The sequence below is a fragment of the Thrips palmi genome, unplaced genomic scaffold (genome assembly GCF_012932325.1).
Source record: "Thrips palmi isolate BJ-2018 unplaced genomic scaffold, TpBJ-2018v1 HiC_scaffold_16, whole genome shotgun sequence".
Taxonomy (NCBI): Eukaryota; Metazoa; Arthropoda; class Insecta; order Thysanoptera; family Thripidae; genus Thrips; species Thrips palmi.
In genome coordinates, this window is record NW_023144625.1 from 8,149,923 (window position 1) to 8,164,362 (window position 14,440).

Here is a 14,440-nt window from a genome sequence, read left to right on the forward strand (position 1 = left end):
GGAAGGAAGATTAAAAAGACAAGTATCTGAACAGCTATACACATTGTTCTCACGATGAGGATTTTATTTAAAGAACATGTAATGGCATTATACATACGATTAAAATTAAAATCCACACAGGGCAACTTACTAAGTCCTCTATTCAAACGTTGTAATATACTTTTATCAGTCACACCCATCACAGTATAAAAACTATAGAAAATAAATTATAAAAATATCATAATAACATTACCGCATATCACTTAACAACAATTTTGTGTTGCGAGAAAAATACCAATTTGTTAGTTGATTGAAGTACACCCCACCTGAGTGCTACAGCATAATTTTTTTACAAATCACAAGACACTTTTACTCTTAAGTTTTCGTGAACACTTTCGCCCCTTTCTTGGGGCTGACTTGAATGATGTCGGTTCCCCGAGACTACCTACCCTAAGAACCCAGATACGTAGGTACCGACTACGGCAGGTAGCCCAGACTGTTCTCCAGGCTGCTGCCGACACTGACGGTGTGGCTCAGGTACATGCCCGGGCGCGCGCGTTGTGCCTGACCGCCTGGGCCGCCCTGGCCCTGTCCGCGGCCGTCCAGCGAGCTGTACACCATGTCCTCGCCGTCGCCGTCGCCCGTCGTCGTGCTGCTGTCCCTGCTGTCCGTGACGGTGCAGTCCGTGCTGCGCGCCGTGGCCACGATGTCCGTGGTCTGGCTCACTTTGACGCCCGTGAAGAGGGCGGCGATCTCGGCTGACTTCTTGACGGACAGGGCCTCGCCGGTCACGGCCATGCTGGTGATGCTGCCGTTGGGGCGGTCCGGGTACGAGTCCGACCGGTCCGACGTTTTGGCCGTGAGCGCGGCGTGCCCCACGCCGAGCCCTATGCCGAGGTCCAGACCGTTCCGAGACATGCTGCCCCGCGACTGCCGACGGCTGGACGAACCGTGCGACAGCGACGCCCGGGGGAAGAACTGGCCGGCCTTGACGGCTTGGCCGAGGCCCTGCGCAGCGTCCTGCCTGTCCTGCCGCGCCCTGCTGGCACCGTTGGCCGAGGCCGACGCCGACGACCCCATGTAGATGACGCGGCCGGTGGGGTCGCGGGCCGACACGACCAGCACCTTCCGCTGCTGCCGAGCCTGGCGCGCCTGCAAGCGAGAGGACTGGCGCCGAGAGGATGACGACGCATCGCCCAGCAGAAGATGAACGTCGTCCTCGTCCACGGTCTCGTCCACGGGCTCGTCGGCGTCCTCGTCCTCGCACACCCAGCTGCCGGAGTGACTGCCCGCGCGGCTGGACGGCCTGCTGCACGGCCTACTGCATGGCCTGCTGCCTGCGCGCGACGCGGCTCTGCTCTGGTGGGGGCCGAGGCCGAGGCCAGACGTGGAACCGGAACGAGACCGGCCGTGCCGCCCAGAGCCCATGCTGTGTCCGAGGCCTAGGGGCTCCAGCACGGCGGCTGCCACGTACGAGCAGGACCGCGAGCTGGAGCGGTACATGTCCATCCTGCTGGGGCAGCGACTGCGCGCCGAGCCGAAGCCATCCAACACGGCCTTGCTGGGGGACTGCTTGGAGGCCTTGGAGGCCTTGGAGGCCTTGCCCTTGCCCTTGGGTGGCTTTCCGCCGGGCCGGTCCCAGATGGAGCCCTGCGGCCCGGGGTACTGCTGCTGCGGCAGTAGGTGCTGGCCCTGCAGGTGCCCGAGCAGTGGGCCTTGCAGGAACTCGAGGCTCCTGGACGACCGCATGCTCCCCGCGGACGAGGCCGCGCGCTGTCGTCGTCGCTCGCCCCCCGCGTTTCCGCCGCTGCTGCCGCGGTGGCGCGCGCCGTGGGACACGCGGGACTCGTTCTTGCACCAGGCCGTCATCGGGGACTCGGCGCGCGACAGGCTCGAGTCGGACGCGGCGAATCCTTGTTGTCGCAGCTGCTCGAAGATGTTGGCGGGTGGCGGCGTGGCGGTGGCGGTGGTCATGTGCACGGCCGACGCGCTGGAGCCTCGCCGCTGTCGCTGTCGCGGCCCGTGGCCCTGGTGGCCGTGGCCTTGGTGCGCGTGGCCCTGGTGACCGTGGCCGCGCGCGCTGCGCCTCGAGCACGCCGCGGACGGCGCGAGGGACGGCAGCGGGTCGCCCTTGTGGGTGCGCTGGGTGCAGTAGCACTTGTCGCTGCCCTGGCACGAGTCCGTGTCGCAGCCGCAGACGTGAGGCTGCCCCGAGAGTGCCGTCGGCGGCAGGGAGCTCAGACGGTCGCTGAAGCCGTTGGCCAGGCCGTTGGCCAGCCCGTTGGGGAGCTTGCCGGGCAGCGCGCCGGGGTGCGGCCGGTACTTGGACAGCGAGCAGTAGCAGCGCTCCGCGGACAGGCACGTGCAGGACTCGCTGTCGTAGCTGCAGTCCGAGCAGGACACGTAGCCGCTGGACGATCGGTTCATACCGCCACCCGTACCGCCGGCCGTGCCAGCGCCGCCCTTGGTGCCCCACGCCGTGGCCGCCCCCGGCCGGCCGCCGCGCGCCGAGTCGCAGCGGATCATGGTGAAGAAGTCGCTGTCCTCCGAGGTGCTGGTGACGGGCGGCGGCAGCGCGGACTGGTGGTGCCGGCTGCTCCTCCTGCTGCTGCGGCGTCGCGGCAAACGCGCCTTGTTGCCGGTCACGTTGGTGACGTTGCTGGCGGCGCGGTTGTTGATGCTCACGTTGACGTTGACGTTGCACGCCGCGTTGGCCGCCTGGCTCACGCTGATGCTGGGCCGGCGACTCATGCGGAAGTTGGACGACGGGTACGACGAGATGGACGAGGACGACACGACGGCCACGGGCTTGGCCCTCTTCTTGCACTTGCTCTTGTGCGCGATGACCTTGGCCTTGGGCGCCGCGGCCTTGGCCTTGTCGCTGAAGAGCAGCTTGCCGAGGCCGAGGCGCTTGCTGGGCCGCAGCTTGTTGATGGAGCGGCGCACGGCCTTCTTGATGTACACGGCCGTGTAGGCGATGCCCCTGCGCCGGCTGGAGCGGCCCGCGCCCAGGAGCTGCTTCTTGCGCTGCCGCCGCATGATGGCCTTGCTGCGGTGGTACAGCTCGTCCTTGGTCAGCGTCAGCGCCAGCTTGAGCAGGAACTCCTTGTAGATGGGCTTGAGGTCGTTGAAGGACATGCCCTCGGCGTCGATGATAGCGCCCAGGATGTCGTCCAGGCTGTCGAGGCCCTCCTGCTGGCGAAACTCGGTGAACAGCTCGTTGAAGCCGAGAGGGCTGCCACCTCCACCGCCCCCCGCGCGACCCATGCCGCCTCCGCCGTGGAGGGCGGCCGAGCCTGCGGTCGGGTCCACGGTACCCGGCGGCCGCGTGTGGCTGGGCGGCCGGCGGCTGTAGCGCGTCAGCGGCCCGTTGGCGTTGAGGAAGCTGTGGCTGCGGGGGATGGCCACCTTGGTCAGGATGTCCCCCGGCGCGCTCGAGCCAGTGCCGCAGCCCACTTCCGGGGTGGGAATGAGGCCCGACTGAGACCGCCGCATGCCGGCCGAGCGGCCCGGGCCGCCCCCGCTGCGATCGCCACCCCCCGCCCTGGGCAGGTAGCTGCCTCGGATGGAGGACACGGTGGCCTTGCCGTTGCGAGGCAGCTCGCTGGTGTCCTCCAGGACGATGAGGTCCTCGCCGTCCGTGGAGGATCCCGAGGTCTTCTTCTTCCTCGGCGGTCGCTTCGGCACCGGGGGAGGCACCTTGGGCAGTGGGGGTGGCGAGCCCCTCTTGGGCTGGGCGCCTTGCTTGATGGGCTGCTTGACGGGCTGCTTGACGGGCTGCCTCGCAGCCTGCTTGGTGGCCTGCAGGGCAGCCAAGCTCGCCGCGTCCTCGGGAGTCCTGTCCACGTTGCTGCAGCTGCTCTCCGCCGACGTCCCCGCGCCGGACAGCGAGGCCGTGATGGAGCCCAGCCCCGAACCCGAGTCCGCGGCCGGGCCGTCGCCGCACACGCTGCCCGCGATGCTCAGCCGCCCGATGCCGTTCTCGTGGTGCATCCTCGCTTCGCGACCCCCAAGGAGGCGCGGCGCGCTGCCGCTGTTGCTGCCGCCGCTGGGTGGTGCGTCCATGGCGGACGACGCCACCGCCGCGGCGATGCCCGCCGCCGCGCCCTCTGCCGCGGTGCTGCTGGCGTGTGCCGCCGCGGCCGTCCGCATGCTGGCCATGAGCGCCTGGTACAGGTTGGCGGCCATGATGATGGCGTCCTCCGACGACGCGCACACGAAGCCATGGCACTCGAGTTGCCGCGAGGCGCCCGCCTTGTCCTTGCCGCGCATCACCACGGCGAACATGGGCGCGCGGTGGCCGTCCTCGTTGTCGGCGGCGTCGGCCCCGGGCCGCAGGATGCTGCGCATGGAGCGGATGACGCGCTCCTCGGCGCCGCTCAGGTCGCGGAAGAGGGCGTCCTTGTCCACGCCGCCGTGGGCGGGGTCCGGGATCAGCGGCAGGAAGGCGCACTCCATGGCCTGGGCCGTGGCGGCGCGCTCGCGGCACACGAACTGCACGGCGGCCCACACGGCGATCCTGGGGAACGGGTTGAGCTGCTCCAGCTGGCCCAGGCTGCCGGCCTGCTGGTCGTCGGGGAGGGCGTGGTGCACGCGGAGCCCGTTGCCGGAGATCTCCAGGAAGCCGGGCGTCCACAGCGGCTGCTGCCCGCACTGCTTGGCCTCGGCGGTGGCAGGCTCGGCGCCAGCCTGCGAGCCGCGCCGTGCGCGCCGGTAGCCGAAGTAAAGGTCCTTGAGCGGGCCCTGCAGTCCCTGCAGCGTGGTCACCTTGTCCACGAGCGGCACGGACCCGAGGTAGTCCACGGAGAAGCGTTGCTCCACCAGGCCTGCAACAGGTACAGTTCAGTGTACATATTAATTTGAAGAAGTTTCCCCTATGGACATGAAACGGCCGGGCCTGTCCGAGGGAAGCTTACCGCTGCGCGAGCCGCCGGTGGACATCTCGGCGAACATCTTCTCGATGCGGGCCTGCACCGCGTTGGCGTTCTTCCTCGAGCGCCGCTCCGCCTCTGTCCGCGCCGCGGCCTCCAGCCTGCAACAAGGATGGTGTGAGCGAAGCCAGCGAAGCCGCCAGTCGGTCACGGAGTCCTACGGAGTCCCAGGCCGAGGCCCGCCGTCAGTCCGTCAGCGGCAGCCGCGGCAGCGCTCTTCCCCCAGCCGTCGCTCTGTCTCTCTCGCACTCATGGGGCGACCCCCACAGGCGCGAGAGAGACAGAGCGACCAAAACGACTCTCGGAATCAGTCCGCGGCTCGACGAATTAGCGACGACGACCCCCCGTCGTTTGACATGAGCAGCAGGTGGCAGCGCAGCAGCAGGCAGCCGAGGACTTTCTCCCTCCGACTCCGACACTGCACAATTGGAGCCTAGCAGTCTCTCCCTCACGCTCACGCTGCTCACGGTGCTCACGGCCGATCCGAAAGTGGCACGCACTGCTCACACAATCCTCCGCGGGTGCATTCCTGCTCAGTATGCACAGATTCATCATTGTGGCCACCGACAGCGCTCCGTAGCGTTCGGACGGTTCGGACCGGGCGGGGCGGGGTCCGACCGACACGGACCGCCGAGCCGAGCCGAGCCGAGCCGAGCCGAGCCGACGGCAGGGAGCTAATTGAACGGACCGAGCGGACCAAGGAGCGGACGCGACGCGGTGCAGCCCCACGTCGTTCCGGTTCTCATCACGGCCTAATGCCGAATCGCCGCGCTGACAGGTTTCCTTCGGCGAGCCTGCGAGCGCGGGCCGCGGGCCGCGAACCGCGAGCCTCCAGCTATCAATCAGCAGGGCGGGGCGGGGCGGCGCGGGGCGGGGCACTCATCTCAATGATGAAGTCCGAGACTCGAAGCAGGACTAGTCGAGACGAGACAGACCAGTCCGCGCCCCTTAACTGCCCGCGTAAACCGCGAAATTGATAACGAAACAAATAGGCAAGTGATTGTTGATGAAAAGCAGCTCGAGCAGTGGGGCGAACGCGTTGCGCATGCGAATGGCCCTCGGCTGCAGGCTGCACCCACCTGGTGGGCAGCGGTGGCGGCGCCGGCACCGCGGTGTTGGCGGTGGCGGCGGCCGTGCTCACGTAGCCGTAGCCGGACAGCAGGGAGCGCGTCTCGTCGAACATGGAGTCGATGCGCTGCTTGTAGATGGAGTAGGAGGAGGCCGACGTCGAGGTGCAGGTGAGCGCCTCCAGGGCGTCCGCCTCGTGGCCGCCGTCCGAGTCGAGGCGGAAGCCGCCCCCCGCGTCCAGCAGCATGGCGGCCGTGCCGCCGGGGACGCCGCCGCCGTCGGGGTCGGACTCGCACTTGACCATGATGGTGATGGCTGCGCTGGCGCTACGTCCGCAGGGGCGCCGCGCGGGCCGCGGCCTCGGGCAGGGACACGGGCACGGCCGGCATGGCCTACTGCGGCACCTAATGCTGTCCCATCATGTCCGCATCGCCGTGCCGCCGTGCCGCCGCGCAACGACACGCCGCGCAGCCGGTTCCGCGAAGAAGGGCGCGCGTGCTCGGCGCCGGACCGCCGGACACGGAATGCAGAATCTGGAACACACAAGGCAGGGCGATCACGTCACCTGGCGTGTGGCAGGGGGGGGGAGGGGAGCGGAGCGACGGACGGCGCCACGGGGAATTTTGAAAGCGAGTGTCACAAAAATAAATGACCTTATTCCGACACGCGGGCAGCTCGTCGACGGCACGGCGGCAGTGTGCCGGGTGGCCCGCAGCGCAGGGTGGCCCTCGCGGCGCGCATCAGCGCCGGCTTCTGTTCGGAAGACTTATAGCCTGCGTGCGGTCCCCGTCGGCCAGCCAGCCAGCCACGCCCCTCGCGCGGCCCGGGCCGGCGGCCCCGCCTGGCCAAGGAGATGCAGCCCGCCGCGTTGACGGCCGACCAGGCCGAGCCCAGCGGCCCAACGCCTCAGAGTAAATGACCGACCGATCTACGTATCGGGACACACCGCTCCTTCACTATCCCACGGAGCGGCGCCAGGCTCATTGCCGTCTCTCTCGCACCCACACGGCACGCCCCGTGAGTGCGAGAGAGACGGAATGAGATTGCGGTGCCGCCCTCCAGGTGCGAGAAATCGATCCCCGATGCCATTGCTCGTTTTCACTTCCCTCCGGACATGTGTGCGTTGCGGCGGCATGGCGGCGGCATGGCCGCAGCGCCGCGATGACTCCTTGCCCTACTTATTGGCAGGCCTCGCCGATAGCCTCGCACCCCTTCCCCATTTCCCGCCTCATTCGCGCCTTCCGTGCTTTCCGCCTTCGGCCGCCAAAAGCCTATCATGCCGACGGACTTTTCCGCCACGGCCAAAAGGACCCGCGAAGCCGCAGCCGCGCCGCGCCTTCCCACGGGGCCCTGTCTCCCGGTCCTCCCCGCATCCTGCTTTGCACCTCGGGGCCCAGGGGCCCAGGGCCGCCCAGGGCAGTCGAGGCGGCGGCAGGAGGGCAGGATGCGGCGGAGTGCCCCTCCAGGGACCCCGCCCGGCCCGCCTGCCCCCGCCGCCCCGCCACAGCGGTGTCGCCATTTAACAAAAGTCCCGCCAAAAGTGTCGCGGGAGAAAGAGTTTGGCTTTCCTCGCGCCGATGACGTCACTAGGAAACGGGCTGACGGTGCAATAAGCAGGGACGCGCGCCCCACCGGGGGCCAAGGGGTGGGGGTGGGGGGCTCCACATTCAAGAAGTTTGAGAACTGTTCCGCACCACCGAGCTAGCGAGAAGCGAGGCAGGCGAGGCAGGCAAGTAAGTGGAGACAGATAACCCTGCTGAGGTTGTAATTAGCCCGTAAGCAGCACGCTGTCAGGTGTACCGCACCGCGCACCGCGCGCGGAGACAGGGAGCACCCACCCACTCGCTGACTGACTGCCAGACTCATCGCCACTTCATTTGCGCGCCGCCCATCTTTCTCCGGGAGCAAATTCCTCCGAAGGCGCGGCGCGGGGTTCCGATTGCATCATTCCGGCCGAGAACGGAAGCTCGGGGGCGTGCTCGGCGTGTTCGACACCGGCTTGCTCGTTTGCTGCGCGCCGCCCACCGCCCCCTCCGCCAGCTGCCCGTTAATTACGAAAGCAAATTTTTGTCCGACGGAATATCCCCCCTCCTTCCCAGCACCTTCCCACCCTAAGCGCTCGTCTTAACGAGGCCGGCGCTCTCCCGAACATTGCTGTAGAGCAGGGTAAACTTCCATTGCCGTATTGCCAGAAGCCTCACGAGTGGCAAACTTTGGGCGGTACACGCGGAGGTGAAGTACTTGTATACACGGTGTTCGCATAGCCGGCCACACACACACACACACACACACACACACACACACACACACTGCTAATAACTGGCCGAGCTATGGGAAATGTGGACTCCTGGACGCCAGACTACTGGGCTGAGTCTCGTGGCCGCTGGACTCGGCTAGGCTGCGCCAGGCTGCGCGTAGGCTGCTCATGTGCTGGTTGTAGCGGCGCGGGAGGCGCGGGAGGGCCGCTTGCTTTTCGAAAGTAAACTCGGGCGCCGTGCAGCAGGCAGGCAGCAAGTAGTAGTTAGCTACCCGTGCGTCAGCGCCGCGAGCCGCCGACACGCCAGTCCGCCGGCCTGGCAGCGCACAGCCAGCACAGCCAGCACCGCGCACTGTTGCTGTGGATCCAGCTGCGCGGCCGGCGCTGCCGGGACGCCCCGCCCGCGGCAGCAGACACTCGCTCGCGACACGGGTACTTGATTCTCAGCTATGGAAGCGGTCTCGCGCAAAAACGGGGGAGGAGAAGAGGGGAGCGGAAAGGGGAAGGGGGGTTCAAGCGGTGCAATTATCGCCGTGACGAGGCCTGTCGTCGAAATGAAAAAGACCACCGCACTTGCATTCACCATCAGGCAGCTTCCCCGGCTGGGGCCCCTGGGGCCCCTGGGGCCCCTGGAGGGGTCCAGGACGCAGACGCTCGCAGCCACGCCCCTCTATGCCCGTCTCTGCCCCGAGGCGCCTCGGGCTGCCGTCGGCCTGCCGGCGCGTGCGTCTCCCAGATGGTTTCACGTACCCCCGACTCGGCTCGGCCCGGCTCGGCTCGGCTCTGTCCGGCTCGTCAATGAGGCCTCCCCCCGGTGCCCCCCGCAGCCCCCAGGGCCTCCAGCACGGCCGCAGTGCACGGCCTCGAGCGACGGACTCCGAAGTGGGCCAGTCGTTGTGCTGGAAGGGAAGGGACGCCGACGAGATGAAATGACCCGCCCCGCCCCGCCCCGCCCCGCCCCGCCCTCGGTGCCGTCTCTTCGTACCGCCCAGAACTGTAACTGTACCGTAACAGCCCGCAATGGCACCGGCAAAGCATGGCTGCATTGGCTGCATCCAGCATCCATTCCCCCGGGACCCTTGCCCCGGGGCCTGGCGGCCTGGCGGCCGTCCTGGCCTCCGATCCCCATTTCCTTCTAATTAGAAGCCTGCCGCGCCTCGCACGCTGCCGTCTCCGTCGCACCCACGGGGCGTTCCGTAGGGGCGCGGGAGAGACGGCGCGCCGGCAGCACTGCTCGGACTCAGACTGCTGAGAGCCAGCAGTCTGTGTGGACACAACCCTGGCGGGCCCATGTCCCTCGAATGGAACTCGCATCAAACAGTATGCCGATGGTACAGATGGACTCGTCGCTCCAATGGTAATCCATCAGCTCCGTCTCCGGCCCGTGTTTGGTTCGAGTCCCATTGAAGGGACATGGGCGCGCCGAAGGGCCGACGGGCCGCGGTCGAGCCTGCCGTCGGCCTAAACGGGTCTCCCGGCACACTGTGGCACAGTGCGGCACACTGTGGAGGCAGGCCCAGGCGAGACCTGCATTCATTCAATGCGGTCCCCGGAAAGAAGAGCCGCCCTCGGTAATGACATCCGTACGAGACTGAGCCGGCCAGAAGTGGTGCGCTACGCGGCGCTACGGGACCGGCCGGACTCCCGCTAAGCTTCCTGCCCCGCCCAGCGATCCCGTCGCTCTGTCTCTGTCGCACTCGTGGGGCGGCCCGCACGGCCTGCAGGGGTGCGAGAGAGACGGAGCGAATCGGTCGGCAGGCTCCGCGTCGCGTCGCGCTGTGCCGGTGAACTAGTGGCGGCAGTGGAGCGACGGGCAGTGGGCAGTGATGAGAGTGGAGTGGACGGGAATACACGTCCCGTATAGACCTGGCCGGGCCTGGCGGTGACAGACGGCGGCACGCGGTGCAGCAGACTGATTCCGAAGTAGTTTCTCGCGCGCCAATACGGGACACCCCAAGAGTGCGAAAGAGACGGAGCGATGGAAACGACTCTCGGAGTCTGCCTGCAGAACGTCGTGGAGCTAGGAAGTGAGTCCCGGTGGCGACGTGCCGACGCCGACCTGGTATCGGTATCGGCCCGTCCGTCCAGTCCACTGTCCAGTTCGCTCTGAAAGGATCGTTACGTCCGGACCGTCTCATCTACCGTCTGCGAAGAATGGACTGGTACACTGCGTGTCGGCCAGCTGCGGCGCGACGCTTCCGAGAAGGATGGAGGCAGGAATTGGGTACGAGGCCGCTGTGCCCTGGCTGTGTCCTGCCTCCGCCGCACTGGGCCACGACGTCGCGCCACTGTCAGTACCGTTGCGTGCGTTGCGTCGAAGGTGGACGGACTAATCTGGGCAAGATCGACGCTCAGAGGCAGTGTCGGAGAGACAAGCCGAGCGGGCCGACGGCGAGACACGTCCCATTAGCGCCTGTCAACGCCAGGGTAGGCCAGCCTGCGCGACGCGCGGGTCGAGCGGCAGTCGCGCTGGCCTACCTCGCAGGCGGACCAGCTCGAGCGGAGCGCAGCGCTGCAGCCCAAACCCGGTTCGGCGTCACGGCCACCGCGGCTTTCACAGGTTTCTCAGGTGTCTCAGGTTTCTCAGGTTGCGCAGGTTTGTCAGGTTTCGCAGGTTTGTCAGGTTTGTCAGGTTTCTTAGGTTTCTCAGGTTTCGCAGGTCGCGGGGCGCCCCGGCGTCGCGAAGCGCGCACTGCCGCGGATCTGCCATCAAGCGACACGGAATCCTGGATTCGGTGAGATTCGAAGGCGGCGGCGCGGCACGTAGGCGGCGTGGTGCGCCCTGCAGACTAGACTGACTCCGAGAGTAGTTTTCGTCGCTCTGTCTCTCCCGCACCCATACGCGTCGTCCCACAAGAGAGAGAGAGACAGAGCGACGAAAACGACTCCCGGCCTGCGTGTCGGCGGCAGCGCGGCAGAGGGGCGTCGCAGTGGAACGTGCGGGCATTAATTTCACGCGCACGGAGGCGACGCGGGCTGATTCCGAGCCGGGCAGCGTGTCGCCCCCTCTCTCTCGCACTCCCGGGGCGTTGCGCGCAGGCGCGAGAGAGACAGAGAGCGACTTTTCGGAGTGAGACTACTGGCGCCGCTGGGGGCGTGCTGGAGTCAGACGAGGCCTCAACGAAAACTCCGAGGAAGGAAGCCCGGCCTGAAGCATAGGTCTGAATAGTCGCGTCGTCGTGTTTGTTTTCCACGTCCCTTTGCTCATTAGGGAGCTGGCACTGCCTCGCGGGCCGGGGCGGGGCGGGGGCATTCATTGAGTGTGGCGCTGGCTGCGCAAGTGAGGCGCGTGTGTTTAGCAGCGCGCCGCCGCCTCCACCCCGCCGCGGAAGCACAGGGGGCGGCTGGGTCGGGCCGGGCTGGGCCGGGCTTGCCGACTTTGGCGACACAAGCAACAGGATGTCGCGCGGCGCCCCTCGCCGCCACTCTCACACCGAAACGCGCGCACAGACGCACAGACGCACAGGCGGCGCGACACATCAAAGGGGACACCGCCAATTGCTTTCTGGCCGCGCTGGAAATGCGCCACACACTTACAGAAATGACAACATTTCTGCGTATCTTTGAAAAAGTTGTGTGCTTGAAAGTTGAGCATTTCTTTTTAAAATAACTTGTTTCACATCGCCGCTGTGTTGCCAGTCGCTTAACAAGCCACGGGCATGTGCTGCGGAGACATACAGCGTGTCGGAGCAGACGCATCGACGCGCCGCCTGTCATCCGCCTGCAGAGCGTGCTCCGCGATGCGGCCAGAATCACAACGACTTGGAACAAGTCGTCGCTCCGTCCCTCTCGCTCCGCTTTGTGCCCCTCGAGAGCGAGAGGGACAGAGCGAGGAGAGCACACTGTGCAGCCGCGGTCGCGTGCCCCGGCGTCGTGGCGCGGCGCGGCGAGGCGGTTTTGACCCAGTCGCGGGGAGTAAGATGTTACCGGCTGCGCTCTCGTTGCTCTCCGGCCTGGAGGCGCCTACAGTGTAGGCCCGGGTGGGGCCCGCCTTGCTCGTAGTACAGCGGAACGCGTGCCTCGCCGTGCCGTGTGCCCCGCTCCTACACGGTGGGAAGCGAGCCCCAGCCACTCGCAGCGCCGCTGCTTCTGCCGCTGGAAATGATGCCGAGACGTGTCGCCGTCGCCGATGGGCCGGCGGCAGTGCGGCGGCAGTGCGGCGGCAGTGCGGCGGCACAGTGTAAGGCGGCCTGCAGGGGCAGGCAGGGCTGGGCAAGGCACGCCGTTGCGTGCGCCGGCCGCGCGGCCACACGGCCACTCTGGGGCACTCGGTGACGTGCAGCGCGGCACGCGTCCCGTTAAAATTAGTCGGAATGGTGTCGATCCGCGTCCACGGCGTCCACGGCGTCCGCCATTCTGCGCGACGCGGCGACGCGACCGCCTCATCTGCCTCCTGCCGTCGTCGCTCTGTCTCTCTCGCACTCATGAGGCACTCTGCGCGGCCCGCTGCCGGCGCCGAGCGCGCATCGTCGCGGCCGGCGTTTTGCTCGCCACGGACGGGACGGGGACGCTCCGCCCCGCCCCGCCTCCCGCCTGGCGCGGCTCTGGCTCTCTCGTCGCCTCTCCCCGCGGCCAGATCAGCACCTAACAAACAGAACAGGGCTCTAAAGCTGTCAATCGAACCGCCAGCCGCGGCCTGGCCGGGCCGGGCCTGCCCCGTTGCATCTCAGCCGAAAGTCGCTTCAAATCGCCTGTTTCCCGAGCGGATCCCAAATATTGTCACTTTCGCCGCGTCGCGTCATCGTCGCCATCGTCGTGGTCGGGCCCTTCCGCGGCGCCTCCACTGGATTATGCCGCGCGGAGCGAAGCAGCGCCCCGTGGTGGACGACCGCTCGCTGCTTCCGCCACGACCAGGCGACCACCGCGGTGGCGCACAGTGGGCCAGAAGACCGGTGGAGGCGGCCAAAACTCTAGACACGTTTTGAGCTCCAGAGTCGCTAGGCAGGCCTCGAACCGGACGTGTGACCCCACCAATGGATTCCTCGTTCGGAGAGCAATTCATTGGTGGGGTCACACGTTCGGTTCGACTCCCATTTAGCGACTCTGGAGCTCAAAACGCGTCTAGAGTTTTGGCCGCCTCCACCCGTCTTCTGGCCCACTGTGTGGCGCCCCGCCCTGCCCCGTCGCTCTCCAGCGCTCTCCAGTCGGGCCGCGGTGGCGGCGCGGCGCAGCGAGCGGCATCCCGGGCTGCGTTTATTGGCTTCCTCTCCGGAAGAGAAAACTGTTTTGGAAATCACACGTCAACAGGGCGGGCAGGGCGGTGAGGGATACCGGCCCCTGACCATTCCTGATCGGAAATGCGCTCGCCACGCCACGGCACAGCACGCCACGGCACAGCACGGCACGGCACGCCACAGCGCGCCACGCCACGCCACGCCACGCCACGGCGCCGCATCACCCACCCCGGCGGCATTCAACAAGTCGGTTCAGCTCCTCCCTTCTTCCCGGAGCGCGCCGCGCCGCGCCAGCCAACGCAGCCAACGGCCGGACAGAGACAAAGAGTCTGAAAGAGGCGCGCCGAGTTTTACGCCCGATTTTACATCTTTATACCGCGATTCCCGGCCCGGACGGCCGAGCGAGTGAGAGAGGAGAAACACGTGGAGGGACGAGGAGGGCGCTATGGCCGTAACGACACCATTAAAAATACCCGGATGAAGAAAAAAATTGGTTCCAGAGCATCGGAATAGGCCGACCGACCACACGCAGTTTACGCCGTTTATAGTCGAAGGTAATAAAATTTAATCCCTGGAGAGAAACGAAACTTATGTGTGATTCGCGCTCGCAAAATTAATAAGTGCATGCCTTGAAATCCGACGGGGTTTTCCTCTGGCCCTAATTGGCTCGTCGCCACAACGCGGTGACACACAGCCTCTGGCGGGTTTCGAACCCGGTGACTACTGCACTTGCGCGCCGCAGCCTCGGCCGCAGCGCCTCAGCGCGAGATGCACTCGCGGATACCGCCGACGCGCGACGAGCCGCCCGACATATTTATGCGAAACGAGTGTGGTCGCGGGAGGGGCTGGTTCGAGTCCCACCGTCGGCGGCGACGCGCACTTTTTTCTCTCTGTCCCTCTCGTTGAAAATACGCCCCTTGTAGGCGATAACACACACGTCACGGCCATGGCTGCAGCCAGGCCGCGGCGGGCGCATAGCGCCTTGCATAGAGCAGCGCGCCAAAACACATAACTCTAATTTCAGATGCACA

At 66.4% G+C, this 14,440-nt stretch overlaps 1 protein-coding gene across 1 annotated transcript; it reads right to left on the bottom strand.

Annotated features, from left to right (window-relative positions):
- Positions 1-25: 25 nt before the first annotated feature.
- LOC117642961 lies at positions 26-6,282 on the bottom strand. Its single transcript, XM_034381598.1, has 7 exons — positions 6,052-6,282; positions 5,846-5,862; positions 4,896-5,011; positions 4,342-4,805; positions 4,114-4,284; positions 2,077-3,960; positions 26-1,989 (listed from the first exon to the last, which is right to left on the bottom strand). Exons 1-7 carry the CDS (start codon positions 6,280-6,282, stop codon positions 457-459), a joined length of 4,416 nt encoding a protein of 1,471 aa, XP_034237489.1. The 3' UTR covers positions 26-456.
- Positions 6,283-14,440: the final 8,158 nt, after the last annotated feature.

Excerpts from the sequence above, each read along its gene's own strand:
- LOC117642961 (XM_034381598.1), bottom strand. The coding sequence starts at position 6,282 with ATGGTCAAGTGCGAGTCCGACCCCGACGGCGGCGGCGTCCCCGGCGGC. Across the intron at positions 4,806-4,895 it reads CACCGGCGGCTCGCGCAGCG|GCCTGGTGGAGCAACGCTTC; the intron begins GTAAGCTTCCCT and ends TACCTGTTGCAG. Across the intron at positions 1,990-2,076 it reads CGTCCCTCGCGCCGTCCGCG|CGACAGCGGCGAGGCTCCAG; the intron begins GCGTGCTCGAGG and ends GGGCCGCGACAG.